The following is a 27,760-nucleotide window of genomic DNA, read 5'->3' on the forward strand; positions in this document are numbered from 1 at the left end:
GAGATTGGTTGGGATGGGATGGGACTGGGATGGTTACGGCCTTGCTCTTGGTCCTGGCTGACAAACTTTGGCATCCGCCTCCGCATCCGCTGGTGGCGAAAATGTCGCGGAGAATGTGTGTTAACAAGTTTAATCAAACGACAATGTCGGCAGATACGTGCATACTTTTGGGCATATGGGCACGTAGAGTCGGGAGTCGCGGGAAAGGCGCACGACTGGGGACCCAAGTCGAGAGTGAAAATGAGTTCTACTTTCAAATTGCTTTAGTTACGCATTTAGGGGCATAATGAATAAAAACTTCGCCTATCTTGAACGCCTGAAGAATTCTAATTTGTGACGCCAGGTCTTGCCATTTGTCAACACATTTGATTTACATAATGGGCGGGTGGCATATCCATTCTACATGCTCTCCACTTAAGATTGGCAGGGGTAATAACATTTTTGATTTGCGAATGGCATTTTAATTTGCATTGCTGAATAATATATTATAAGGTTTTAATGTTGTAATATATATTCCCTTAAAAATGTATTACCAAAGTAAAAATAAAACATCAATGAAACAGCTTTCTCAAGACAGGTGAAAATTTGAGCAGGTAAAAAAATATTCAAGTAAAAAACAAACTGAATTAAATAAATATATACAAAGTATTTAAAATTAAAAAAAATGTTGAGTAATATTCAAATTCGAAAACTAAAAATAAGAAAATGTATGGTTTAATTTTCAGTCTAAAATCATAAAATGCTGCATACTTTTAGACACCTAACCGTTTTAAAAGCCTACTAATTTAAAAATTGCATAGTTTGAAGACATTTTAATCAAACAAATATACTTTTGAGTCAATGAATTGAATAAGTTAATGCCAACACTAAGTAAACTGGTAATACCTACATTTTATTACTTAACTGTCGCAGGTAATAACTCCTTCACTTAAGGTAGGTTTTCGGGGTGTACCGAGTATAAATTAAAGTTTACCTGAGTCAATTCTGGCTAAACAGATTTCCAGCGCGAATAACAAATACCCATATTTGACTTTCGCCATGTGGCAGATGGGAAGCGCGAGCTTGGCCAAGATAAGCTGCTCCTATTTGCGCGCTCCCATTACTCTGAGTGCCCAAACCCCCTTGGAGGCGACACCCATGGGCTTTCTGGGGCCAAAAGACCGTCTCGCGTTAACAGTGACGCCTGGCATGCCCAACACTTCTCCACAGATAAGGCTCTAGGCGGGCACTTCAACTGATACCGATAAACATAAAGCCAGTCGCAGTCGCGGTCGAGGCTGGCGTCGCCGTAGCCGCGCCGAGCAAATTGCCAATTTAAATTGGCCGCGTTAAATTAGTCGAGTTATCAGCCTCCACGGCGGCAGGTGTGCGGAAGGTTTTCGGCTTGGATCGGATCGGTAGTGCTCTCCATATAGAGTGCCCTCGCACTCGTAGCCCCCCCAAAGCCCAGTGATTCAGCCTATGAATGGCCCTCGTGGAGCGGAAGTTGTTACGTGCGAAGGTGTAAAATGACCTGTTTGGCTGCGGATTTGCAGTTTTTTGGGAAGTGAGAAGCCACGAATGTGTTTCCCCCGCTCGAGATACGGTCATTTTCGGTCTTGACATGCCCGCTTTGCGTGTCCCGCTCAAGTGGTTTGTTGAAAAGTGAAAAGCTATGAGTTCTTTTGGTGAATAAAAGTGTTGTGTCTCGAATACACCTCTCCAATTCATACTTCATTTCATTTGACAAATGGAAAGTCAAAGCGTATATCAATCATCTTGAAGTTCGTGATATTGATATCTAATCAAAAGATATGGCTGACATATTCTGCGACAACTTGGTGAAAACATTCAAGTGCTCGAAACTGTGCGTCAGAACTTGGTATACAGTTTAAAATATTCACCAATTTGGTAGTTTTTTCAGTATATAATACAACCAATTGCCTTGTAAAACTGTAAAAACATGCGTGAACTTTACCTTTTGGCCATAAAGAAAATCTTATCGCAGGCCAATGTTTCCTTGGACGATAAAAGTCATTGTGAACGTGATTATGCTATAAACGAAATCAAAACCTAAAAACAATATAAAGAGCCGGAGCAAATCGAGCCATAACTTCATTATGAAATGCAATGAAAAAGCGAGCTGCGAGCTGCGGCACAGCAAATAAAGAAGCAGAAAAGTGTGCTGATAACTGCAAACGAAATGTCAATAAATTAATATAAATGAGTGACTCGTGACTGGCGGCTCCCAATCACTCCGGCCTTTCTCTTGTCGATATTGTTGATGTTGATATAGCCGCTGTGTTTGCCATTACTTACTCGCCTTTTTACATTTTTTATGGCCAAAAATCATCGCTTCTTTGCCTTTGCAATGTGAAATGCACACTGGCGTTGTCGATGGTATAGGGAAATCATACAATACAATACGTGGTTGATAAGGCCCAGCTATATCTGCGAGTATCTGATTTGTGGGGCCAGTAAACACTGCAAGTTTGGGGTCTTAATTCGCCCCCCGTTCCAGGCATTTGCCTTAGAGCTTTTGGCCAAACAATGAAATCCCCCGCATAAATAGAAAACAATTAGGCATTCGAGACGATAAGAGCCAAACGGATGATAAAAGCCAGCAAGCATACTGACTCATCGCGGCCAGAAACAAAACCCGAGAAATTGGTAGCACTTGCCGCTCGCAGCGGCAATTAAAGCGCAGAAATCAGAGAGGCAGCCGGTTGACGATGCGCATAATTTTTGAACTTTGAAACTTTTGTTCCACAAACAAATTTATCAGATGCAAAGCAAATGCTGCTCCCGCTTTTCAGGGGGACAGTTGATAGACCGATGTGGTCAACCCCTTGGAATTAGTGGTGCCCTTGGAATCCTTTGCTTTTGATGGCCAACTGAAAGCGGATGATGGCCGGCACAATATCTGGCTCGTTGTCTTTGAGTGCGTACTTCTAGTTTCCTCAGATTCCGGTTATAGCTTCCCAGATACCGACTTTAGTGGCTCTTCTAGCACACTGGAAACTAAATTGGTTTTTAAATAAATTCGGGGACTTTTATTTTTAAAAATCACTAACTATCTAGAAGCCATTTTAAATATTTGATTTTTGCCATCTAAATAAGATTGATATTAAAGTATATATATATACAATAATATTTATCGAAAAATATACAAATATACAAAATATATATCAACTATTGCCAAAGCAAAGCTAATTATTTTGCTTTTTTTTGGTGTATAAATACAAATAATCAAAATGAAAATAAGTTTCCGGAATCCCCCAAAACTGTCAAAACAATAATCTTGATGTGTCAAGCCACACGTATTATATTTATTGCTAAGTAAATATGATAAGAACTTTTAAAAACTAAAATACTGAGACTTTAAATACATAGAGACCGAAGCTTATCAATTAATGTACGAAGTAATTCGAATTGTAGCCCAATCACAATCGAAGCATACATAATCCGCGACAATTGCAACCGAACACAACCAATTTATGGCCGCAATTAAATCCTTGACCATAAATCAGGGAATATGGCCGGGGTAATCAAAGTGTTTAACCCACACGCAGCAACCGCAGCAACCGATTTGAGATAAAAGAGCGAGCGACTAACCACGGCTAATAAAAGAGTGGCCAGCTGCAGATACAGATACAGTTAGAGATAGAGATACATTGCCCGAAACCGAAGCAGCGACAATATGGCCTGCTTTCCCCGACTTTTCCATCACCGCAGCAAAAACAAATTCACCCCCGCCCAAGATGAGAACACCGATACGATACTCAACACGCAAGATAGTCCCGTGGTGAGTTCCGCGTGCCACAGATCACGCCTTAGTGGTATTGCACTTGTCTGATAACTCGACTGATAAGTTCATCAAGTGCTTAATTAAGTTAATCGGGGCGGCGAGAGCAAACCATAAATAATGTGTAGCGAAGCGGCGAATAAAGTGGGGAGGTGTAGGCTCATAGATACCAATATACTCAATTTAATAACAAATACTAGAAGATCGTATACCTGTGATATTTAAATTAAAAATACTATAATGTAGTATACCTTTGATTCCTGAACATAAAATGCTTAATACAATAATATCACATTATATTAACTGGGTGTAATTTACTCAATTCAAAAAAATACTAGAACATCATGTACTTGTGCTAAATATAATGAAAAATACTTAAATACCATACACATTTAATCTCTTCTTGAAGTTACCTAAAACATCAAATAATACAATATTAAAGCATCAAATAAACTAGGGTGGTGTAGACCCAAAAATCCACCATATACTAAATTTGATAAAAATACTAAAATAACATTTACCTGTCCAAAATTTATTAAAAAGTATTTAAATATCATAAACCTTTGATCTCTGTACTTAAGATACCTAAAACATCAAATAAATCCAAAAGTTCTTATCAAAACTAAGGATAGTAATATATCACTTTTGTCTCTGGTGTTGGGTATTATCTAAAAGTTTTCTGTCTATTTTTAAGGGTGGCATAACCTTGTAATACTGTTATATAGGGTATAGGGATCCCGTCAAAATTTGTTTGGAGCGAAACCTAGTTTCTCTTATCACTAATTTTTGTCCATGACGCTCACTTTTTAACAGGCTTATCTTGGAGCCAAAAAAAAGCAGGGGAAAACACGAGTGCCAATGGGTTATTTCCCTTTAACTTTTGTTTGGGAAAATACTGTTATAAATGAGGGAACAAAATATATTTAGAAGGTTTGCCTATTGTTTTGGCAGTATCCAGAACTGGCTATTTAATAAAAGAAACATTTGTACATTTTCCTGGAATACTTTGACAAATTGTCACACAAGAACCGACTTCGGAGAATACTCCAATCTGCACGGCACTTGAGTCTCTGCAATCCTGGCGTTTCATCAATAACAAACACTCTGCGACGAGTTGGTATTAGGTATGCAAAAATATGATAAGCATGCATATAAATAGGTGTGGGAAGAAGCCGGAATCGTAAGAAAAATCCCACTCAAGAGGGAGTGGCTTCGGCTCATGCATAAATCTAAAACCGAAATGTGCGAGTGGAGAGCAGCTTGCAGCCGGCGCTCCAAATGACGTATAAATATGCAGAATCCGTCGGATGTCTGGGCTATCTATAGAAACATCTGTAGCTGTCTTCTCTAGGACTAGGAATAGGATCACGAATGACATGGTTCCGGGCGGCGGGAACCGAAACGAACGTGATTGCACGCACAACTTACACGTCGCCGTAATTCTAAATAACTGCGGGAGTTTGGGGGCCAAAGCGCTCAGAAGGGCAAAGGGCCCCGGGAGGAATACGTGAGATGACGTAGACTGGGAATGAAGGGCTCGAAAAACCCTCGTACCCCCAAGAAAAAACTTCTCCTCCAACTGCAGGCTGAGCGTCAGCGTTATCGGCGACTTTATCGGCCAAAAACAGAATTTGGCGCTTCCGTGGGAAAACGGAAAACCTGTCAAAACGCCGTCGTTTAGCTCGATTAGCATATCAAAGCAGATCCATCCAGGCGACTCGCAAATTGACACGTGTTTATTTATGCCTGCACTAGGCCCCCAAAGCAGGTTTGCATATTTCATTAGACCCCTTGCTATCTATGCGATAAGATGTTTTTCGCCCGAGTGAACTCAAAGCATGTGTGTGCCAAGCTGAAACTTTAAAAGGCAAAAGTACCTTCAGCTTACACAGGTTTTTAGTCGACTCATTATTAGTATTTCAACTAAAAGCTGTAATAAATTCAAACTAAATTATGACTTATGTCAGGCACCAGTCATAACTGCCTCAGCTATTTTTAAAACATTTTTGCGCAACGGCAGAAAAACATAACTTAAGATACTTTTACGAGACATGACACCGCCCGTGTCAAAACTTTTTCGCTTTTGAAGAGGTTGCAAGTCATAAAGTTGGTATGGAATAATACGATTTTAAGTCAACAATGCCTATGGTAATTTGTGAGATTTGTTTAAAGCCTTTCGTTCATCACCAATTTAAGCCAATCAATCTGGCAACCTTTGCGGTGAATCCTCAACTGACATGTTGAGGGGTCAAAAAAGGGACACAGTTGGTTAACTTAAGCGGATAGGGCCTTATGTACAGAAAAGCCCTGTATTTAAAGTAGAGAATGGCAATGGAAATTGGTTGCTATACGGCTAATGGGGGATTAAAAATGTGTAGAAGGAGATATTCAACATCGAATTGCTTTTCCAGATACTACGAAAAAAGTTCAAAATAAATAAAATATTTTGTTTTGAAGCAATGCAGTACATAGCAGAGCTAACAAATACCAATAAAGATTGTTAATTATAGAATATTTTATTTTTATAAAATAATATTAATTTTTATAAATGTACCAAGGTAATTTCTAGTATCAAAGTTTATTTTAAATATCGAAATTATTATCGTATTTAGTTTTATTATCCTAACTATGAACTTCAATCAAGATACACTTTTGAAAATAGTAATCTGATGTTATCTAATTAAAATAGTATTTATTTCGTTCAAATACGAGTAGAATTTGATTTAAAAAGTACCTATGCGTCAGCGGAATAGGGTAATAAATCATGCAAAGTAAATATTAGTCATAAGTGGTCTAATAAAAAAGGCTTCCGTTGATGATTTTGCGGCTTTTATTGTTCATACTTATAGTACTATTTTTTTAAGTCAATATTTATTTAAGCCAATTAGGGGCATGCACAGACAGTTGGTTGAGGCAAGTGCTTATCAGTCGGGCTTACAAATCCTATTCAGAAAATGTGATTAATGTGAGTTCACCTTTGTTCCAGCAAATTGGTCTGTACATCCGTCGCGAAGAGAAGCCACTGTACTCGCCCATCGTCACGCCAAGTGCCAGTGAGGTGAGTTCCCCAGAGGCCATATAGCACAGCCCAGAAACCAGAACTTAGGACCGCCACCCAGAAATCTCTTAACTGCAATACCCACCTATCTCTACCTGTATCTATATACTCCCCACCTGTTCCACCTGTCTTTGAGGAACTCGACTAATATTTGCACACATGCTTGTATGTTTCTTATACTTTCAAACGATTCGGGGCACACAATGCTATGGTATCGGCACAAAACACTTGTAAATATATACACACCCGTCAACGCCTCCACTTTCCACGGAACTGCCAAACTTTTGCACCGCTGTGTTTGTCTTGGTGGATGTCCCTGCTCCCTGCTCCTTGCTCCTTGCCCCTTGGTCCTTTAGGCCAAGCTTCAGCGGCTGAGGCAGCAGTCGCCCGGCTCTCCCCCCTCCGCGCTGCAGTCGGTGGCCGAAAATGGAGGGGCAAACAATGGGCAGCAGGAGCGCAAGTTCCGCTCCAACAAGGACAGACTGCAGGAGTCGTCCTCGCTGGGCGGCAGTGCAATTAATGTCACACGCTCGAGCTCGAAATTAAAACCAGTCAAAGAGCGACGGGCCACCGCCCTGCCCTCCGAGGTGCCCAGCATCGAGGTGGATCAGGGCGAGGAGGAGGAGCAGCCGGGTGCTAATGCACATGCCATCGATGTCCTCGATGGCGGCAAGTCAAAACTCAAAGTGAATGTGAATGGCATAATTGATGAGGGCGGTGCCGATGAGGATGTCGCCACCGCCACAGCCACGCCCTCTTCCACCACCACACCTGTGAGCTGTGAGGGTCCTGTAAAGTTTTTCATTGGTCACACGCAGGAACTAAGCGACCGGCAGACGGATGACACCTTGTCCTGGCAGAGCAGCGATGCCAACAACAACAACAGCAATGGCAGTAGTGCAGCCGCCATTAACGGCAAGCTGACAAATGGCGTCCTGCCGCAGGAGCAAAAGGAGCCGCCTGGCAGAGGGCTCCCGGCACCGGCCTCGCCCCGCGCCAAGAGCTCCGGCAACCTGTCACTCAATTATCTGGCCAAGAGCCAGAGCCAGAACCAGCTCCAGATCCCGCTGCAGCCGGACGGCCAGCGCCGCCGACGTGTGTCCACGATGCCCGATATTAACATACCGCCGGCACCGCCGCTGCCCCCGGAACTCCTCGTCCCCGGCACGCCCCTCCACCTGAGGAAGAAGCGGAGCGGAGAGCGCTCGCAGGACCCTCTGCCGGATGCCTCGAATAGTCGGGTAAGTAATGAGGTGGCTCGCCAGGCGACATGCCCGGCCCGGAATGGCCAGGACTCTGCGGCTTTTCAAACATTCACTCCGGTGAATGGAGGTGGCAGAGGGTGGACCCTAGTAGTGGGTGGAGCAAATAGTAGGAGCAAAGATGGTTAACTTTTCCAAGTTCTAGGTGGCAAACTTCACATTCTATCACCCCCTCTTTGTATCCTTCAATACTGTTTACCAGATCATTGAAGCAAAAAACTTACTACGTGCACTTTTCGCTATTACAGAGCTTGAATGTAAAACAAAGTAAAGAGATCTAAATGGTAACGATTAAAGTGTAAAGGGATTTTCCATTAGGTTACAATTAGTTAAATGATATTCAGAGATACTAAATACTAAATTACTAAATTATTCTAAAAAACTTAGTGTACTTTACACTTTTTTTTAGCTTAAAAATAATAATATCATAATAAGAGTAGCAGAAGTGAAAATAAAAAAAATATTCTAAAAAAAAGTATAACATTTTAATTTAGTTTGAACAATTGTTATAGGAAATTGTTATAAGAAAATATCACTTTAATTTAAATCCTTTTTTAGGATTTTTGTTCTATTATTTAATTTATTTCATTACCACTATGATTCTCAATTATTAAATTTATAAAAAGGTCAATGGAATAGAAAACAAAATATTTTTGTATCTATATACGCAACTTTCTTTGCCCTTATATTTAGCAAAAGATTATCTTAGCATTATGCATAATTTACATTCTTATATAACAATGAGTGAGTGAATGAGGGCAATAGTTTAAGGTATTATTTCCTTTATTTTAAGTCTTGTCAGTTTTTGAGTGTTTTTAGCGAGTGTATACGATTTTCCCATTTTTCCATAATTGTTAGACTTTATGTCAAAACTTTGCAGTTCCCTTCTCTCGTACGTACTGAGGCTTGCTGAAAACAAGTAACTAGTTTCGCCTCATGTATGTTTATTCAGAAACCCAGAAACTTTTCTCCTCTGACAGGTTGCGAGTGTGTGTGACTGTCGGAAGGCCACACTCCATTTGCTATTTGATGCAACTTTTATGTGGGAGTCAACATTTAACCCTCCCGACCTCACCTTCCAATGCCCTGAGGCGGAAATGGGGAAACTGAAACACCGAGCAGCTGCCTGCAATTGAACCGTGCGCCCAGCACACTTGTAAAAACAAGTTAAATGTTAATTGTTCGCCAACAGACACGAACCGAAACTTCCGCCAACCAAAAAAGGCAGTTTCCCCCTGCTATTCCGGGCGGGCTCCATCGGCAGTCTGTGGCTAATCGGTCCAATATAGCGAAATAATGCTGCTCAAGACAATATGGTGTTTTTCCCTAACGATTATGCCCACGTACTTCTGTTGCCGGTTTGCCGAATATTTTGTAGGGTTTCTTACTTTATAGAAACAAATTTCCAAGGGCTTATCCAGCAACTATTAAGTAAAAATCGTATTTAAACGAAATACAATCCCAGCCCTTATCAGCTGTATTAAGAGTATCTATTCCTGTTTTTTTCCGGCCATTTCGCACGAAAACTACCAGGATCACATAGCAGGGCCGGAGGAGGGCGGCGAGGCACAGAAATCCAGCGACTCCCCAACACCGAAGATACATCGCGTGGAAGGTGGCCTCATCTATGTCCGTCCCAATTTCCCCATTCAAGGCGACATTGAAATCGAATTTATTGCAAAGGACGAAGCGTAAGTGAAACAACCAAGCTGAATTAGAGAAAAACAAACAATCCTAGCGTTGTTACACCCCCATCCTCATCCAATGATTCCCCATGAATCCGCTCCACAGCACACGCAATCTCATACGAACGGCCATTGAGCGCAATGATTTCCTCAATAATCTAATGGACAAGGAGCGCAAAGAGATGGTTATCAATGCAATGGCCCCGGCCAGCTACCAGAAGCACAGCCTCATCATCCACGAGCACGAGGAGGGCTCCGAGATATATGTGTCCGCCGAGGGGCAGTACGATGTCATCCGGGGGGGCCAGCTGGTGGCCAACTTCGGACCGGCCACCGTCTTTGGTGAGCTGGCCATCCTCTACAACGCCCCGCGACAGGCCACCATACGCGGTAAGTTCCCTGGTTTTTATGGGGGAAAATGTAGGTACACTGACAAAAAAGCACCTAAGGATCTTTGTAATAGTTGACATCGGATTTATCGTTGCGTCATCGAAGAGTGATATTGGAAAATGTAACTGAGTAAAGCAAATTGATATATCAATATATTGAGAATTGGTAATGTAATGTTAAATCGATATTGAGAAACCGCAGTGCTTGAAAATTTTCGATATTGAGAAACGGTAGTTCTTAAAAGTTCTCTTAAATCGAAAAACGAGAAATGGTAGTTCTTAAAAGTTCTCTTAAAAAGAAAAAGAGAGAAAAATTCATGCGAGAAAGAGCGAGAAGTCAATATTGTTAGAGTGATAATGAGAATAATGTAAACTTGATAGTGAGAGTTGATATTGAGTAATGTAAAATTAAATTTGAGAAACGGTAGTTCTTGAACATTTTTTTATCCGAAAATGAGATTAAAGACACAAAAAGAAAAGAAGAGAGCAAAAAGTTAGATGACAATCTTCTCAAAGTTACACGCCCCGTATCTAGACAGAATTGACATCGAATTGCATCCAAAAGATTTCCCATCAGATCATATCCACTTTTTCTCTGTGCACATGAAATATAACTCCGTTGGGATTTATTTTTTCCAGCTGCCACCGAGGCACGCGTTTGGAAAATCACGCGCGAAACCTTCCGGGCCATCATGCAAATCTCCGGCTCCAGGGAGCGCGAGGAGAACCTGCAGTTCCTGCGGTCGGCTCCGTTTTTGCAGGAGTTCGACCAGAGTCTGCTGCTCAAAGTCGTAGATCTCCTGCAAAGGGTAATAAGTCAGCGGAGCTATCGATGGATACCCCCAAATAACTCGCTCCTTTGTGTTCCAGAAATTCTACGAGACCGACAGCTGTATTGTGCGCGAAGGCGAGGTGGGCAATGAGTTCTACATCATCCGGTGCGGCACTGTGACCATAAAGAAGCGGGATGACCAGCAGAAGGAGCAGATTGTGGCCAAGCGGAAGCGGGGCGACTACTTCGGGGAGCAGGCCCTATTGAACGCGGATGTGCGACAGGCCAGTGTTTATGCCGATGCTCCGGGCACCGAGGTGCTCATGCTGGACAGAGAGTGAGTTCCAAATCAAGCATTTGTTCTTCAATCTGTTTTATAGTATTTTCCCATCTACAGAGCCTTCATTAGCTATTTGGGAACCATCAAACAGCTACGAGAGAAGCCCAGCAGCCAGCGGAGCGATACGAGCGGTCGATCCAGCAATAAATCCCTGGAGTTCGACAACGAGTACTCCCAGGTGGCCATCTCGGAGCTGAAGAAGATAGCCACTCTGGGCTGCGGAGCCTTTGGCCGCGTGGACCTGGTAGCCCACGGACAGCAGGCTCTGGCCCTGAAGATCATCAAGAAAATCGAGGTGGTCAAACAAGATCAAATTGAGCACGTTTACAACGAGAAGAACGTAATGATTAAGTGCCGCCATTCGCCCTTCATAGTACAGTGAGTCGTAACTCAGGCACTTAACTTCGGCCAATATTAAATGCTATTTTATTTCAGACTCTACCGCACGTACCGCAATGACAAATACGTTTACTTCCTAATGGAGGCGTGCATGGGCGGTGATGTATGGACGGTGATGTCAAAGCGCCAGTATTTCGATGAGAAGACTGCTAAATTTATAGCGGGCTGTGTTGTCGAGGCCTTCGATTACTTGCACTCGCACAATTTCATTTACAGGGACTTGAAGCCCGAGAACCTGATGCTGGGCACGGACGGCTACTGCAAATTGGTAATTAAAATATGAAATAGTAACCAAAAAATGTGTAGATGTTTGAAATCGCTTAAAAATGGCCAATAAGTAGACTACTATTTTGTAACTTTTCAAGACCCAATTTATTCGGCCCTCTTTTGTCATTTAAAATCAATAATTCTTAAATCTCTTAAACATTTTGTATCACTAAAGCCAGTCTAAAAGTAGGCTACTACATCTGTCAGGTACGAACGTGGTATTTTTCATTGCATACTTCTAGACACCTCTTTAGGAATTGAATGATGATGCCCAAAAAATATGGGAAGAAATAGATCTTCTTTTTATTAATTCAAAATATATAGCATAAACATTTTAGATCCTAAAGCTCCGAAAATTTGTGTACCACTCCCGACAATGTTGAGTAACTTTCAAAATCCTTTGTTTTTTCCAGGTTGATTTCGGGTTTGCCAAGTTTGTGCGGCACAATGAGAAGACCAACACATTTGCCGGCACACCAGAGTATGTGGCCCCCGAGATCATCCTGGATCGAGGACACGATCGAGCCGTCGACTACTGGGCGCTGGGCATTCTTGTGTACGAACTGCTTGTGGGTAAAACCCCCTTCAGGGGCGTTAATCAGATCAAGATCTATCAGCAAATCCTCAGTGGCATCGACGTCATCCACATGCCATCGCGCATCCCCAAGTCCGCGCAGCACTTGGTGCGGCATCTGTGCAAGCAACTTCCGGCTGAAAGGCTGGGATACCAGCGCAAGGGAATCGCCGATATCAAGCGGCACAGCTGGTTCGAAAGTCTGGATTGGCAGCGACTGAAACTCAAGCAATTGCCCTCCCCCATCAAGAGACCCCTGAAAAGTTGGACGGACCTGCAATATTTTGGGCCATCGGGTGTGGAAAACGACTATGAGCCACCGGAGGAGCTGAGCGGTTGGGATAAAGACTTTTAAAGCTGAGCAGTAAATAATGTACAATTTCGGATATTAGTTTAAAGTTAAAGTTGTCTTGTTAAATTTTGGGAACATCCCACGTAGCAGCCATAACAACCTCGTATTAATTACTAGCTTCGAAAGTAAGTTCTATTAACCATTTGTTACATATTTTATTCTAATGCTAAGAGCTGTAGTGGTAAGTTGTAAAGTACACTTTAAATTGAGTAAATTAAACATGAACAATTATATCACCAATTTGTAAAAGGTCTTTGAGGGGGAACCCCTGACATATACAGGTAAGTTCTTTGAGTACCTACCAATGAATTGACATAGCTTTAACCTTTCAAACGACTCGTTTCCAACATTTCTTTTGAAACATTTGACAAGTTACTTGCTTTGAAAGTCAACATAGACTGCTTGAGCAGCTGGCCCGAAGATTTATTTGTACTCGCGGCATCAATTAGAACCGCAAACTGGTTTTCTTTTGCTTTCACCGACACACACCACAGGTAAGTAAACAAATTCAATTTAGCTATTCCATTCCCTGCTCTGCTGGCCAATTGCATTTCCACAAAGTTGCGAAATATAAAACCACTTTGTCTCCAACAGGGAGGTGCCTCAGTTAGGCAACCTATCTTATTGTGACGACCCCGCCTTGTTTTGCTACGTTCTAGCCTTTATCATCGCCATCAATATCAATGTAGCTCCTTCGTTCTGCCTGTCCTGAATACATCATCATACATGGCCTGGTTGTTTTCCATATTACTATCAAAGTTGCAGTTTTTGAGACGCACAATAAATTTACAACGCCATATTGCGTTTATTGAAATTTCAAACCACACAATGTGATAGACGGTTGCTTATCTATAAATTGAAATCTCTAAAAATGAAGCCTAAAAGCATGCCACAATATGTTTGATGTGCAAAAGTTCTAAGGATAAATTGATGAAGCACATATGCCACTTTTCAAAGCATACTTTTAGGCGCTATTCAAAAGAACTTTACATTTCCTTAGGTTCCTTAAACGTAAATCAGTAAATGCAAAATCTATCAAAACTAAAAGATATTATGTTAAATACTTGATTACCTAATCTTTTTTAAAATAGTCCAAAAGTATTTGATGTACACAATACTTTGAAAAACAAGAAAAACTATCCTTTATTTTTGAAAGCATTTTTTTAGACACTTATTGAAGAGGTTTCAAGCCCCAAGAAATTTATTTTGCTTCACTGACTAAATCACTTAGCTCTGCTCAAAGTTAGGCAAATTTAAAACGTCTGGGAAACACCATGGTTAATTTAAAACCTTATAGACCATGCCCAATCATTCGTAGCACAGATACTTCTATGAAGCCAAATCAATTGAAATTCCGTTCGGTAAAGGAGGTCAAAACCCAATTTAATTTGAGCTACGAATAAGGAAGCTGAAATAATCTGGGCAGCAAACGTGCATGGCGAACAACATGGTTAATCAATAATTTAGTATGCTGCGAGATGGTCAATGGATGAAAGAAACTTGGGCCCTTTTTACCGCCGTAGACTTTCGCACTCATTTAACAATTTTACGCTTCGTTTAAGAACCGTAAGAGGGATTGGCTGGGACCAGAAAAGAGTTCTTTGATTCCCGGGAATTCTGAATATTTTTTTCTTTCATTTTTGCGGGCCCAAAGTTTGTGGGGAAATAAAAAGGCATTTGCATGGCTTTCTTAGTTAACCTTTTTCCACCAGTCGACAGTCGGCAGCGCCATCATTTTGCTGGGTAAACTAAACGACGGCGGTTTTCCTGGAAACCCCCCCCCCCCCCCCCTTCCCGCTCTTTTCACAATTTTCCTCCGCTTTTCCGTTGCCAGTTGAGCGCGCACCGTTTTCCCAACGGAAATGATGACATTTCGTCTAACTTTGTCGCCGCGGTGTGCAGTCGCATAGAAATTCTAGAGGTGTCGAAGAAATGCCACATTCCGTTCTGGGGGACAGTTGCGAAATGAAAATTTTCACTTTTTTCCAAGGCGGCAGCGGAAATTGTTGAAATGTTCCCCAGTTCCTGGTGGCTGCCGCCGAAATTGAAATTGTGACCAAATGTTTTTCGGCAACGCTTTTATTGATTTCCCCCACATACACTTACGAGTATTTTATTCCATTTCGCCCGGCGGAAGGAAGGTAGCAAAATGTTATTATCAATTATCATTTATTATTGCGGGGCATTTTTTCGCTTCGACGATTATATTTTCCTTTCCTTTGTGGCCATTTCCTTGGGAGCGTTTTTGTTTTTCGTGTGTCTTATTTCTTTCAGAAGTCATAACGACCTGATCAATGGTGTTTTTCGTGGGTTATTTTTGGCTACTGGTAGCATATTGAACATATCCGCTGATTGTGGACTGAATTGTCTTTTGTTTTCAGCGCCAGACAGTCGAGTTTAAATCTGTTTTGACTAGCCAAATGGGTATTTTTTAAAGCCATTCCAAGTAGAGTTCCATTTAAAGAAACTTTTACCATTCAACCGAATTACCGAACCCGTTGCTACCGAAAGTAAATAAACATAGACATGTTCTGCTTATATTGTTTGATGTTGTTTTATCAACTTTTTCTATACACACGTTTAACAAGGGTTTCGCAAATGGGCTTGGAGAGTCTAATATATGCATGGCTATACAAGTCGACAGCTGCTGAGCAAATTTATATTGCTCGTATTTATGAAAGTCTTTGGCAAACCGTCCATACAAATGCAAATTCTGCGACAGCCTTGTGAAGGCAGGGCTTTAAACTAAAATTAGACCCTAATCAATGTAACTATTGTTTACTTAATACACAGCATCTGGCGAAAGGGACAGTCTTGTGTCTAGCTGCAGGCCCTGAATATCTTGAACATTTTTTCTCGATTTTCCCATTTCAGTATTGTAAGTTTTGTTTGCCCAATTTGGAGGGGGATATCTGAAAAGCTGACAAGTTTTATCAAATCGGATCTGATAGCCTGTTCAGACAACTTGCATCACTGGGACGTTTACACTCGGAAAAAAGTCCTTGAATTTAGTTAATTGCGCTTTATTTTGGAAAATATGAGACTGCTCATAAATGTTAGTAAATTTGTTCAATTATGTAAGGGGACACATCCTTTTATTCATAGAGTTCACATCAAATAGTAAGTCTAAACACTCTACTTCTCGTCGCAAGTCAATGATGCAGCCCTGTCTAAACACACTGTAAGGGTAGGACAGTAGTTTTCCAAGGTCAACATGGACTATAAATTACTGGTTCGTTCTTGAAACGACACTCGACATTTGGGCCATCCTTTGGCAAGGAACAAAAGAAATCAGCACAACCATTTCACCATATAAACCATCCATTTCCCCAAATGAACCGAGTCGTTGACCATTTTCCGTTCACAAACATGGACAAACGTCGCACTTACTAGTGATCACCCAGGGTGCAATTAGGATTTGAGTGTTCAATAACGATTTACACAAAGGCCGGCCAATATGGCTGGTCCTGGCCTCCTGCTCTCCTGGCCTCCAAGGGGACTGAGGGCTCCGGTACGTGCGACCCGGGCAAATAAGCTTTAAAATGTAACCATTCGCATGGCAATGTGGACAAAAGTTCTGCAGCACGTATGAAGTCTGTAACAAGAGTAGCAATTATAAGGGGGCAGGAGGCCACATCTGCCACCCCGAGCCAATCCAATCTAATCAGCTTCGGTCGGGAATAGAATCTGTTTACAATATTGACAATTTTGTTTCGGGTGCCAGAGACCTAAAACTAGAGGTTGAATCAAAAAGTTTCTTTTTATGCTGGGTAAAAAGTTAAATTTGCATATATTTTTTTGCGAGCCACTTGTCCCTTTTTCCTGAGATGCCTCTTGCTGTTGGCCAATTTGTGGCCGAAGTGGAGCTGCTTGCCGAGTTAGGAGGTCCTGCCACATAAACACTTCTGTGCTGAATGCTATGAATAAATAATGAGCTTTGTCTTCCATCGCCATCGTGAAGTGATGGTCCCAGCGTTGCATACTTTTAGGCCAATAGGCTCATGCAATATTTGTGGGCCATTTAAGCAGCTTCCGTTCTTGAATCCTTGAGGCTTGCACTTAGCACAGAACAGACTATTAAATAGCAATAAATCACTGTATAGTTTTGGATGTTGTCTTCAAAAAATCACCAAAGAAGAAACATATGTTTACATTTGTTCAAGACAAAATCACATTACCGCGTGCTCTTGCTGGAATCAAATTATGTTATTTTCCTGAGCAGCCCGAAAGTATGCAAATATTTGCTAAGCCCAAACATTTGATGCGCCAACCTCTTGCCACTCGACATACGGAATGCGGAATATAGAAGTCGGAGGGAGAGTAAAGCTACAGCCACAATGAGGTAGCCAGGCAAAAAGGTCGTTAGATTGTTAACAAGTTCATAAAAAGACGGCACACTCACACACAAACACACAATTATAGGTGAAAGGATGGCAGGGGGAGGGTGTTTCGGGACGAGGACTCCAGCAAGGACTGCCTAAATACTATACGACGCGTCTCGTTGCGTATTTACAGAGCACTTTTTCCGTTTCTACTGCTGCTGCCTCTCAACAAGCGGCAGCAACAAAAATGCAAACAAATTTACACTCAGAAAAAATGCATATTCTATTACCAATAAGGGATTTATAAGGTATAGGGAAAAATACTCTAAGCACATAAACAATAAGAATTGTATTTTATTAAAGAAGAAATAAATAAATTCCGTGCTTGTCCAGATACTTTTAATATAAGCTTCTCTAGTATCCATTTATGAACTTTCAAATATAAAATAAGAGGATAAAAACTATATTTTTATTTTAAGTGTACCAACGTCAGTTATTAGTCTTGAAACTTAAAATTTTTGAGTTTTTAAATTTACTTTTTCTTACGCCACTAAAAAAGAGACCCAGTTTCAACGACCTTATAAAAACTCCGCAGAGTTACTACAACTAGTTACCTAAGTGACGTATTTCTAATGATTTTTTTTAATGGAAATCTTAGGCAATCCCTTTAATATATTTTGATCTCTATAATTTTGTAGACATTTTTGTTATTTTTACATTGAGGTCAGAGATCCTAAGTGCTATCCCTAAAATCCCCAAAAAAAAAGGAAAATCGTTGCATACTTTCGGACACTTTTCGAAAATATTCAAAACCTCAAGCGATTTAAGTAGGATTTCCAGCATTCTTATCCAACTTTTCTCAGTGTAGAACCGTGAGGGGGGGCGCTGAACAGCAGCGGGACGACTATGAATATAAGCATGGGTGAACTGAACTGAACTGAACTGAGCACGGAGAGCTCCTGCGGTTGTTTGCATTAGGCAATTGATGTTTATTATTTCTGGGGGCGGGTTTCGGAGGATCGGCGTCGCCGACAAAAGCCCGTGTCCCCTTTCTGGCGTTTTTGTTTGCCATCGCAGACTCGGCGAGCAACAGTTAAAGTTGCATTCGCATTTGCATTTGCACTGGCTTTAAGCAAATTAAAGCGTAATGAATGCCGCATGCAGACGCCTAAAAGCCTCTTAAAAGCGACAAATTCCAATTTCGCCGCGAGCTCTTTTGTGTTCTAGCCTTATTTAATAAACAGCATGCAATTAAGCTCGATTCGAAACCACAATGGAAATCGCTTTAAATTGACTGCCACCTCGGCGACAAACCAATGGATTCCGCAATATGGTTGTGCGAATTAATTAAATTCGATTAAAAATGGCATTATTAATTATTTGCCTTTTTTGCGCTTGCTTTTTATTAGCTTTGGATTATGATTAATTTACCAATAAAAATTCTAATTAATGATCCATTGTTCAGGTTTTTGTGTGACCACGTATTTACTTATGCGCATTTAATATGTTTTGCCATTTCCAACTAACACAGGCATTCCACCAACTAAACCACTCGAAAATCTACCATCAGAGTTCCAAGAATTCTACACTTCCTGACAGGCTTTCAAGTCGCACGCACGCCTAGGAACAATTGAAAAGGATAAAGTTTTAATTAAATAGAAAATATTTATTCAGTATTTATGGAAAGAATAACAGTAAAACCCGAATATTGAATTATTTAGGGAAACGCAGCGGGACGCACAAGTGTTAATAATTGAAACATTCTCGCGCAGGCAGCACAAAAGTTTTTCCAAGTAAAAACTTGAAAAACAAATAGGCGGAAAAACTTTGTTCCCTTTTTTGCCCGGCCAATTAATAATAAATCGCGAGTCGAGCAGGAGAGACTGAAAATCAACGTCTAGCAAACTAATGATGCGCCTCATTTAAGCACCGAAAAGCAAACGGCAGGTCGACCACGTGTATCAACAAATTACCGCCACAAAGGCGAAAAACTTCGCAGATAGCCATCGACGTTCTACGAACCAACCAACCAACACAGCAAGGTTAAAGGTTAAAAGTTGCCAAAGCGAAGGTAAACGGTTGCGCCAAACTTGAGAAAAGGGTCGTTCTCGGGGATTGTTGTGGACTTAGCGCTTGATTAAGCAAAAACCCCCGGAAAACCGCCCGAAAACCCATTCAAAACCCCCTAACAACCCCCCGAAAACCCATTGTGAACTGCTGATTGATAAGGTAAATTGGTGTTGGGATTGTTTTATGCATTCCTCAGGCCCCCGGAAAAAGTTTTGTTAGCCAATGCAAATTGTGCGGCAGGCATCTGCGATTTTTAATTAAAGCTACCGTCATTTCATATCCCTGCCATGGGTATTTATTTATTGCAAAAAACAATGGCCAAGTTAACTTTGTATTCATATTTGAGTTTCAGTAATTTCCCTGTTTTTAAAGCAATCTCCTTGATATTTCTGGCAGGCCGTCAAGCACACATATCCGTATACGTAAGTGTAATAAAGTTAATTTCAACAAGCTTTTCATATTGTAGGAAAAGGAAAATGTGTATAAAAACGCTTCCTGGCGCCTGGCTTGCGGCGTAATTAAATTTTCTAATTGAGTTACCACTGAAATTTCGAAACAAGGCAGAAAAATATGATTGCCTTCTGCCGTTTGTAAGCCACATTTTCCATTTTTCGGCCAGGCAATCTGGCTGGGACTTTTACAATTCGCCGACTTTGCTAATAAATTATTGTATGCCCGTCAAACTTTGGGCGCATAAAAAGCACATTTTTCTGCCTTCTGATTTATACGCAATGCACGAAGAGTGTTCCAAGTCATAATTTATGCTTGAGCTGTGAAATACACAGCGTACATAAAGCAGAATCTCTCGCTGCTTTTTAGATAATTGGTGATTTTATCAACTCTGAAAATGCCATTTAAAGTAAAGAAGAACTATGTATTTGATCTACCGAAAAGTTGTACTTGTTGTAGATGATACCTTGTGAAACCGCATTTCAGCAGCCTCTTTCATCGGAATTGTTGACTTAAAAGCAACTCGCTTTCTCCGGTTTCCCTCCAGCTTTCTGGGCTTTATGCATAATTGGAGCACCATGTCTGCTTAAATGAATAAATTTGTGTCGTGAATTTAACCCTTGAATTCATTTGTACGTCTAGAGGTATTCATAACAGGTCGCAGTACGCATCTTTGGAGTTGCTGGGAAGTATCCTTAATTGCATGTCTACTTATATTCTATGGCAAGATGTTCTGGCTTTAAAAACGTATTTTTTAAATAACTTTTATGGTTTGTAAACTTAATCCTGAGGTTAATGAGCTGGGTTTAAGCCACTTAACACCAAAATCTGATCAAGCATCATCTAGATTTCTAAAGTGAGAAACATTAAATTTTTTAAATCTTTACCGCGAAACGAAATGATTTTCTTTTCGAGAATACTTTCTTCTCGAGAATACTTTCTTCTCGAGAATTCTTTCATTTCTATTTTATGAATTATTTTTCTTCAAAAACTGACTGAAGATCATATTTGCTTACATTTTAAGAACGTTTCTCCTAGTATAAGTGAAGTCTTAATTTAAGAACATTTCGTCTCGAAAAACGGGCACAAGAGTGCTTTCGGCTCGATTTCAAGAACGTTTCTTCTCGGAAAGTGAATATTCAGAATATCAAGAACATTTGTAATGGATGTTTCTCGTTTTTCTAGATGCCAATACAAGTGCTCATATATAATAAATATATTAAATCTCCATTTACAAGAAACCTTTTTGTGACCAAATTTATTTCGGAAATCAAAACCGAGGCAATCCCAACGCCTCCGTCTCCGGGCTGTCACATGGGAGTGAGCTTGGCTATAATGTCTACATGATTTATAATTATTGGAATTTGTTCACACACTATTACCCGTTGAATTTCAGTAACTAATAGGCGACAACGATGATTAAAAGACTTAATTTGCCGCTAAAAGCTTGGCTTTCGCATGGAAATGGCAGAGCTTCTTGGGCGCCTGCAAGCTCATAGTCGCTTTATTGGGTGTTTATTGAAATTTATGGATCTTTTGGCTCCGGTTTACCCGAGTTGAGTACTTTATAGGTCCAGCGCAGAGTGTTGAATTTATGGCTTGGCTTAATGGCTAATGTTGGCACTGCAATTGGATTAAATCGGCTGGCTCTCGTCTGGACAAGGTTTGGCTGTGCACTTCGGGTTATTAATCCAATTAATATGTATTCTTGCTTTTGCATAAACACAATGTATGCCAATTGCCTCGGCACGAATCTGGTAGCTCATTGTGAAGATACTTCAAGCGAACCTGGAGCTTGTTATTAACATTTGAGATACATGTTTCCGCCATTTCGCAAAACGTTTTGCTTGTTGTGCCATGCGGTCGAAATTAAATTTAATTATGCATTTATTACGCCGTTCGACACAGTGATTGTATTAAAAATTAACTCAATTGAAACATGGGGCATTTTAACATAATATTAAAATTCTGTGTGTTGTAATGTGTTAAACGTAATATTTTATTGATTAAATCTCAGAGGGCGGCCATAATTCAAAGGGTATGCTAAGTCCGCTGCCCTTGACGTTAATTGCCTATTAATTTGCCGCAACATTGCCGGAATTCTATAATTCAATGAAATTGAATGCTCAGTTGCAAAGTGTCAAGTGGCTGAATGAGAATGGCAAGCCGAATGGAGTTGCGGCAAGTCATGTAATATGGAAAATCCACTCGCCATAAAAGCGTCCAGTTCAAATGAGGTTAAAGCGTGGGGGCCAAAAGCCGATGATAGCAGGCTACTAAATCAATAAAATGGTCAAGCAGTTGGCAGAGCATAAGTCGAAAACATAAACACATAAAATGCTGTTGGCCCATAAAAAGGAGCTTCCATTTCATTTGTAAACAAAGGCATGCCAGGCTCTAGAAAAATGTTATGCGGGCCGATAGAAACCCCTGTCTTTTGTTAGCCCTGCTGAGCTTTTATTTTCGCCATGCTGGCTGCTGTTTTAAAAAGCCAAATAAAAAATATTTTCTTTTGTCCCAAGACCCCAACACAGCTGCCAGCATAATGTGTCCATGAGTTGGCGAGATGGACGCCTGTTTAAAATCAATTTCAAACTGGGTCCACATTTCGTTAAATAACTAAATTGTGGATTCATGACTTCCAATTTTCGGGTAGCGTTCACAAAAAAATGTTAATGTAGGGAATATATTTGAAGCAGGCGGTGTATACCAAATGCTTCTGCTGGGAATCTCATTATTCAGAGCAGATTGGCATCACTGGAGTCGATATCAGGTTCTTCAATGATGCCAATCTGTCCATTAACAGATCTGCTTCGATAACATTTTTAAGTTGTAAGTCGATATTTAACTCAAGCGATTACAGAAAACATTGTATTTTCTTACTTAATTACTCACAGAATCAAACCAATAAATATCTAAGATTATTTATATATCATAAAGGGTATTTCAAAACGGAAACGGTTGAAAAGTCAAGCGGACAGCTTAATAACTGAGAAATCAACTATGTGGAAAACTGAGGAAATTATCCAAAGAGCAAAAATACACATCATCCACTATTTTATTTATTTTATTTACGCTTCATTTGATACCACATCTCATTCGGGGCTTTTTTCCCTATAGAGTGCTAAGTTTCGTTTCTCTGTTGGCATTCCCCTCACTTTTATATATTTTTTTATGTTGACAAGACAATTTGCAAGATACATACCAGTCATGTAACATAAGAAGTCGGCCGAGCACATACATATACACGAGAAATAAAATATTAATGCGGTAGATCAAAGCGAAGCATACCGTAAAACTTGCGAATTATTCCGCGCATACAAACGCTCAAAAGGAAAAACTTTTATTTTGTTTTCTGTTTGTTGGTCCAAAAGTCAATTTATGGTTTTCCACCCGCATAATTTCATTTTATTTCGCCGAGCCACATATTTTTTTCCACCGATTTTGTTGGTTCATATGAGTGAGTTATGTGAAAAGCGCGTATTCGTTAAGGTTCTTTTCAGAGGTTGTACATTTTGCTTGGTTTAAATGCAGGCTTTGTCAAAATAATTTTACCCATTAAATATGTTTTTATTTCGCGCTGAAAGGCGCCCATCAAATATTCAAAGGCCGCCTGTCTATAAAACATGAAAAAAGCCTTTTTGTTGGAAAAGTCGATTATACTAAATTAATCGGAAATTATTATGAAGAGATTAAATTTATTGTGGGTCTTATACTAAAGCGATTTTTAAAGTTTAATAAATGCACAGCCCGGTTTTTGCATTTTCGTATTTTAGAAAAGGTAGGTAAAAGAAAATAAAACATATTTTTATATCGCCATGGTGGGATGAGGTAAACTGCTGACAGCGCTGACCAGAAACTGCATCGCCAAAGCCATTTATCAAAACTAATAGCCGCCTAGATAAAGCGTGAAAAAGTGGAAAACGTTGGGGCGAAAGTAAAACCATTAAGGGGAAAGCGATCAGAAGTAAGAAGGCAAGCCAGCTTCGACAAAACAAGGCATATCGGAAGTGGGAGCAGCCCTTAAAAACACTATAATGAAGTGCATTATGGTTGTTCTCAGCAAGCTTACAAATAATGTGGCATTTTGTAGCTCAAATATAACAAATTTGAACGTAACTAGTTTAAGGAAATATATAAAAAGAGAATAAGGAACCAACAGATTTTAATACAGATCCTTAAAAACCTTGAGGAATTTAAAGATAAAATTTAAAACGATAATATGGGACCAAAGATCTAAGAAGCGAATTTTAAAAAACATTAGAATGGAGTGTAATTTTGGAAAATATTATCTAGCCTGATGATAAGATATACAGATCCCTAAAAACATTATAATGGAGAACAATATTTTTGTTCTCAGCAATCCTACAAATAATGTGACATTTTGGAATTTCCCAAACAACAAATCTAACCAAAACTAGTTTAGGATCTTATTTAAAAATAAAATATGGAACCAGAACGGAATACAGACGGTAACAGGAATATCCCTCCAACCAGATGTATTATAAATGGCCGGTATAACCGTAGTATAACCGAAGTATACCATTTCCTGAGCAACTTGGCCATTGAATATTGGAACTGGCTTCTCGGAAAACTGGACCAGCTGAAAAACTTCTGCTACCGACCCATATGCAACTTAAAGCTAACGCTATCTGCAGATCCTGAGATTCTGGATAGGATTAGCCAAACAAGGGGATGGAAAACCGCGGCCTTTCGATGCTTAGAGTTCCACCCAACCACATCTTTAATGGCCTTAGTCACTAATCAAGATATCATTCTGATCCATGATGGGAGGAGTACTTCACCCACCAGACTGCAGAACTTTCAGCAAAAGGACATCACCTGTGCGGCCTTTCGTCCTTGGTCACCTGCCTGCGATTTAGCCGTGGGATGTGCCTCTGGTATATATTTATGGAGGGAAAGTGGAAGGTCCAAATGCAATATTCGCCACATGCTGGGCACTCATCTCATGAGGCACCTGCAGGACGAGGGGCACAACTACGTTACTTCTCTCCAGTGGAACGAAGATGGCACCATCCTGATCAGCGCCGCTTTGAGCTCATCACACATAATCCTCTGGGAACCGGACTGTCAGCAGAAGATTCGCCTGATCCCAGCTCCCAACAGCCTGAGCCCCATTGCCCTACTGCGATATAGTCCCGATTTCCAGGTGCTCTTCTGCGCCTCCTGCGATGCCGGGGCCAGTCTGTGCCAGCTGAGTAGGTCAAAGTGGAAAGCGCAGCAGGTCCTCATGCGGAATCGCATTCAAACGGCTGTCTGGACCACTTGCAGCTCATATCTGCTCTTTGTGCGGGAGGGCGGCACCCGTGTTTACTCGTGTACCAACGATGGCGAATCAGCGATTTTCCTCCGCCCCAGACCCCAGTGGAGGGTCGAGTTGGTGGTGGACCTGCAGCAGGTCACCAGTTGCTCTGGGGAGCAGAGGTCCTGCGGTGAGCCCCACTCCTTCGCCATGGATCCCCTGGGCCTCTACATGGCCGTAATCTTCAAGCAGCGGTCCTTCGTCCTGCTCTGCCTTTTGACCAATTTGCGACTGGGCTCACCGCGCCTCCTGCCCCTCGAATTTATTGACTGCGATGCCGCTGGCGAGGAGTATCCAACTTGCATGGGATTTGGTATATCCGATCAGGAAACTCGATGTCTGGTGATTTGCTGGGATAAGGGGCATATTCAGCGATACCTACTCACTGCAAAGTGCTTGCAGGAGGCCCAGGTCATTCATAACATAAATCGGTAAGCTCAATATCATATCGCGAGTTTTATGGGGTACAAACACTTTGAAAATGTATCTTTCTATGGTGTTACTAATATGAAATAAACAAATAAAATTAAAGATATTTTTTCAAAACTCAAATGAGCTTCCACTAATATACAAGAAAACAAGAACACAGCTCAGCGTAGATATTCCACGCAATATTTGATTAATATGCTAATCACTAGCAGCAAATACAGAGTGGAAAACAAATACAATACTTTATGCTAGGATTTTGAATGGTGTTGTCTATAATCATATTTATTTTTCTCTCGCAAAATTTCCGCTATTAAATTTTCATTCCCGCACATGAATATTCAGCGGAAAAGCTTATGCAAATGGAAAGAACTCAAGTCGGCGAGCAACCAGTTTTCCAACCCAACTCCACCACCGCCCACCTGAAACCCACGAATGTCGCTTATTCCGCAGGTATTTTCATTCACCTGGCAGTCGTGAAGTAAGCTTAAAGGCAATAAATCTTTGCCTCGATTTCTGATTGCAGACCGAAAAATTGGTTTTACACAGATTTAACTCCTTTGTAATTGACGTTTTTTGTGCTGTCAGGGCAAATCATCGATACGCGAAGGTTATGCAATTGAAAGTGGTATCATGGTGCCAAATAACCGATTGTTTTACCGAAAAAAAGGTTCAACTGGCAGACGCAATCATAAGAATATGTGTATGCTTAATGTCCCGGGGTTTTTTTATTGGGATGTTCGATTTTCTGGTCTTTAACGACTCCCTTGAGCCGAGGCACGTCCCAGAAAAGGCACAGAAAAGTAAATTAATGCAGTCTAACGACCAAATCTCCATGGGTATTCACGAATCAAAGTTAATCTAAGGTCCTAATGAAAATTGATTTCATGGCTTATTCGCTGGGATACTAGACCATTTAGTAATCTAATATTAGTTCTAAAATAGCAATCAAAAGAAGTAAATCCAAACCGACCAGGTAAATATTAGAAACAAAACGATAGACTTCCCCTGGCCACCAAGAGCGTTTACCCACTTGGCCATTTCAATATTGGCCAACTAACAACAGGCCAGAAAAAGAGAAGATTACTGGGAATAATCTGGCAAAAAAGCAAACCCAAATCGCAATCTCAATTGCTTCTACTCATCTCCAAGCCAACATTGACTTTGGTCTGCAACTTTCCTTAGGTAAACATCTTAGAACCCAAGTAATTTCTGGGGACAGAGCAGAGATATTGCGCTGACCAAAGCGGAAAAAGCGCAAAAACATGAATGCAAATAAGTCCTCCAACAATGGGCCATACTCGTGAATCACTTAAGTTCCATGGACCACAAAAGTTGGGAGTCTTTGTTGTGGATTCGTTCCGTTTCGGACCCATCTATTCGTACATGTAGCAGAACTAATGGAATTATCGGACTTACGGAGCAGTCAGTTGCCCCAAAAATGGCCTTGCATATTTTTGAAAAATACAAAAGCCGTCTTTAAGTCAACGTTTTTGTTTCGTAACTATGGCTGAGACCCAGGCAAATAAACAAAATGAGTTTTTACTGCGAAAAACAAAATCACACACACGGGCGTAAAAAGTCTAAGGACCGTGGCATTAAAGTTTAATGTTGGGAGTGAAAATGTGTAGCCATAAAAATCATTTAAATGTTTGTTTGTTTTTTTCAAAGACCCCGATATCGTCCTCTCACATTGTCAACGTGTGAAAATGCCTGGGGGAGCAGGCATATTAATAATCTGACAAGTCCAAGTGATACTTTAATAAGTTGCATAAAGTTTTGCTTTGAAAAGGAATAAAATACTTAATGTCACAGGGGAAAAAGGTAAGCAAAGTGTAAAAATATTTTAAGTCTTTCTTAAAACTCTCAGAAGAACAAAGGTTATCACTCTGATTTATGTGGAATAGTTGGCAACAATATTTCAAAGGCACACTCTCAAAACACCTTCCTAAAAATCAAAAAAAATCCATATAATCCAAATAATATTTTATAAATACCTAATATCAAAGCTGGTATGTTTAAACAGAAAGTAAAAATAATTCAACAGTTATCTTTCTAAAGCACAAACGGCCTTATATTGAGAACACTTTCCTCACGCATTTGGTTGAATCCGTTTAATCCTACTGATACTTTAATTTGTTTTATAAAGTTTCAGCCCAACAAAAATAAAATATTTAATATCGCAGGGAGAAAACCTAAACATAATAATATTTCAAGGCGGGGCTCCCCGAAGAACAAGTGTTATCAATCCCCCCTATATGGAAAACACCTCCCCCACAATCAGCCG

At 40.5% G+C, this 27,760-nt stretch overlaps 3 protein-coding genes across 9 annotated transcripts in view; 2 read left to right on the forward strand and 1 right to left on the reverse strand.

Moving 5' to 3' along the window:
* The window catches only part of LOC108034613 (uncharacterized), a 131,458-nt gene that overhangs the window by 99,142 nt on the left and 4,556 nt on the right, over window positions 1-27,760 (reverse strand). The window lies entirely within an intron of this gene.
* On the forward strand, window positions 1,103-13,122 carry LOC108034856 (cGMP-dependent protein kinase 1). 7 transcript variants are annotated; one of them, XM_050884880.1, is made up of 11 exons: window positions 1,103-1,667; window positions 3,418-3,784; window positions 6,771-6,842; window positions 7,199-8,083; window positions 9,638-9,795; window positions 9,896-10,179; window positions 10,818-10,987; window positions 11,049-11,287; window positions 11,348-11,668; window positions 11,726-11,957; window positions 12,370-13,122. In XM_050884880.1, exons 2-11 carry the CDS (start codon window positions 3,680-3,682, stop codon window positions 12,883-12,885), a joined length of 2,982 nt encoding a protein of 993 aa, XP_050740837.1. In that variant the 5' UTR covers window positions 1,103-1,667; window positions 3,418-3,679; the 3' UTR covers window positions 12,886-13,122. The 7 variants fall into 7 exon arrangements, with proteins under 7 accessions (XP_050740837.1, XP_043950289.1, XP_016965507.1 ...); XM_044094354.2 differs by having other exon boundaries at window positions 1,103-1,632; window positions 3,245-3,784; XM_017110018.3 differs by having other exon boundaries at window positions 1,103-1,632.
* LOC108033468 (aladin) lies at window positions 24,124-25,599 on the forward strand. Its single transcript, XM_050884883.1, has one exon. It carries the CDS (start codon window positions 24,172-24,174, stop codon window positions 25,480-25,482), a length of 1,311 nt encoding a protein of 436 aa, XP_050740840.1. The 5' UTR covers window positions 24,124-24,171; the 3' UTR covers window positions 25,483-25,599.

This window comes from Drosophila biarmipes, chromosome 2L, assembly GCF_025231255.1.
Source record: "Drosophila biarmipes strain raj3 chromosome 2L, RU_DBia_V1.1, whole genome shotgun sequence".
NCBI classification, from domain to species: domain Eukaryota; kingdom Metazoa; phylum Arthropoda; class Insecta; order Diptera; family Drosophilidae; genus Drosophila; species Drosophila biarmipes.

Coding starts and splice junctions, on each gene's coding strand:
- LOC108034856 (XM_050884880.1), top strand. CDS start 3,680: ATGGCCTGCTTTCCCCGACTTTTCCATCACCGCAGCAAAAACAAATTC. Junction 6,843..7,198: donor TCACGCCAAGTGCCAGTGAG/GTGAGTTCCCCA, acceptor TTGGTCCTTTAG/GCCAAGCTTCAGCGGCTGAG. Junction 11,669..11,725: donor CATTCGCCCTTCATAGTACA/GTGAGTCGTAAC, acceptor ATTTTATTTCAG/ACTCTACCGCACGTACCGCA.
- LOC108033468 (XM_050884883.1), top strand. CDS start 24,172: ATGGAACCAGAACGGAATACAGACGGTAACAGGAATATCCCTCCAACC.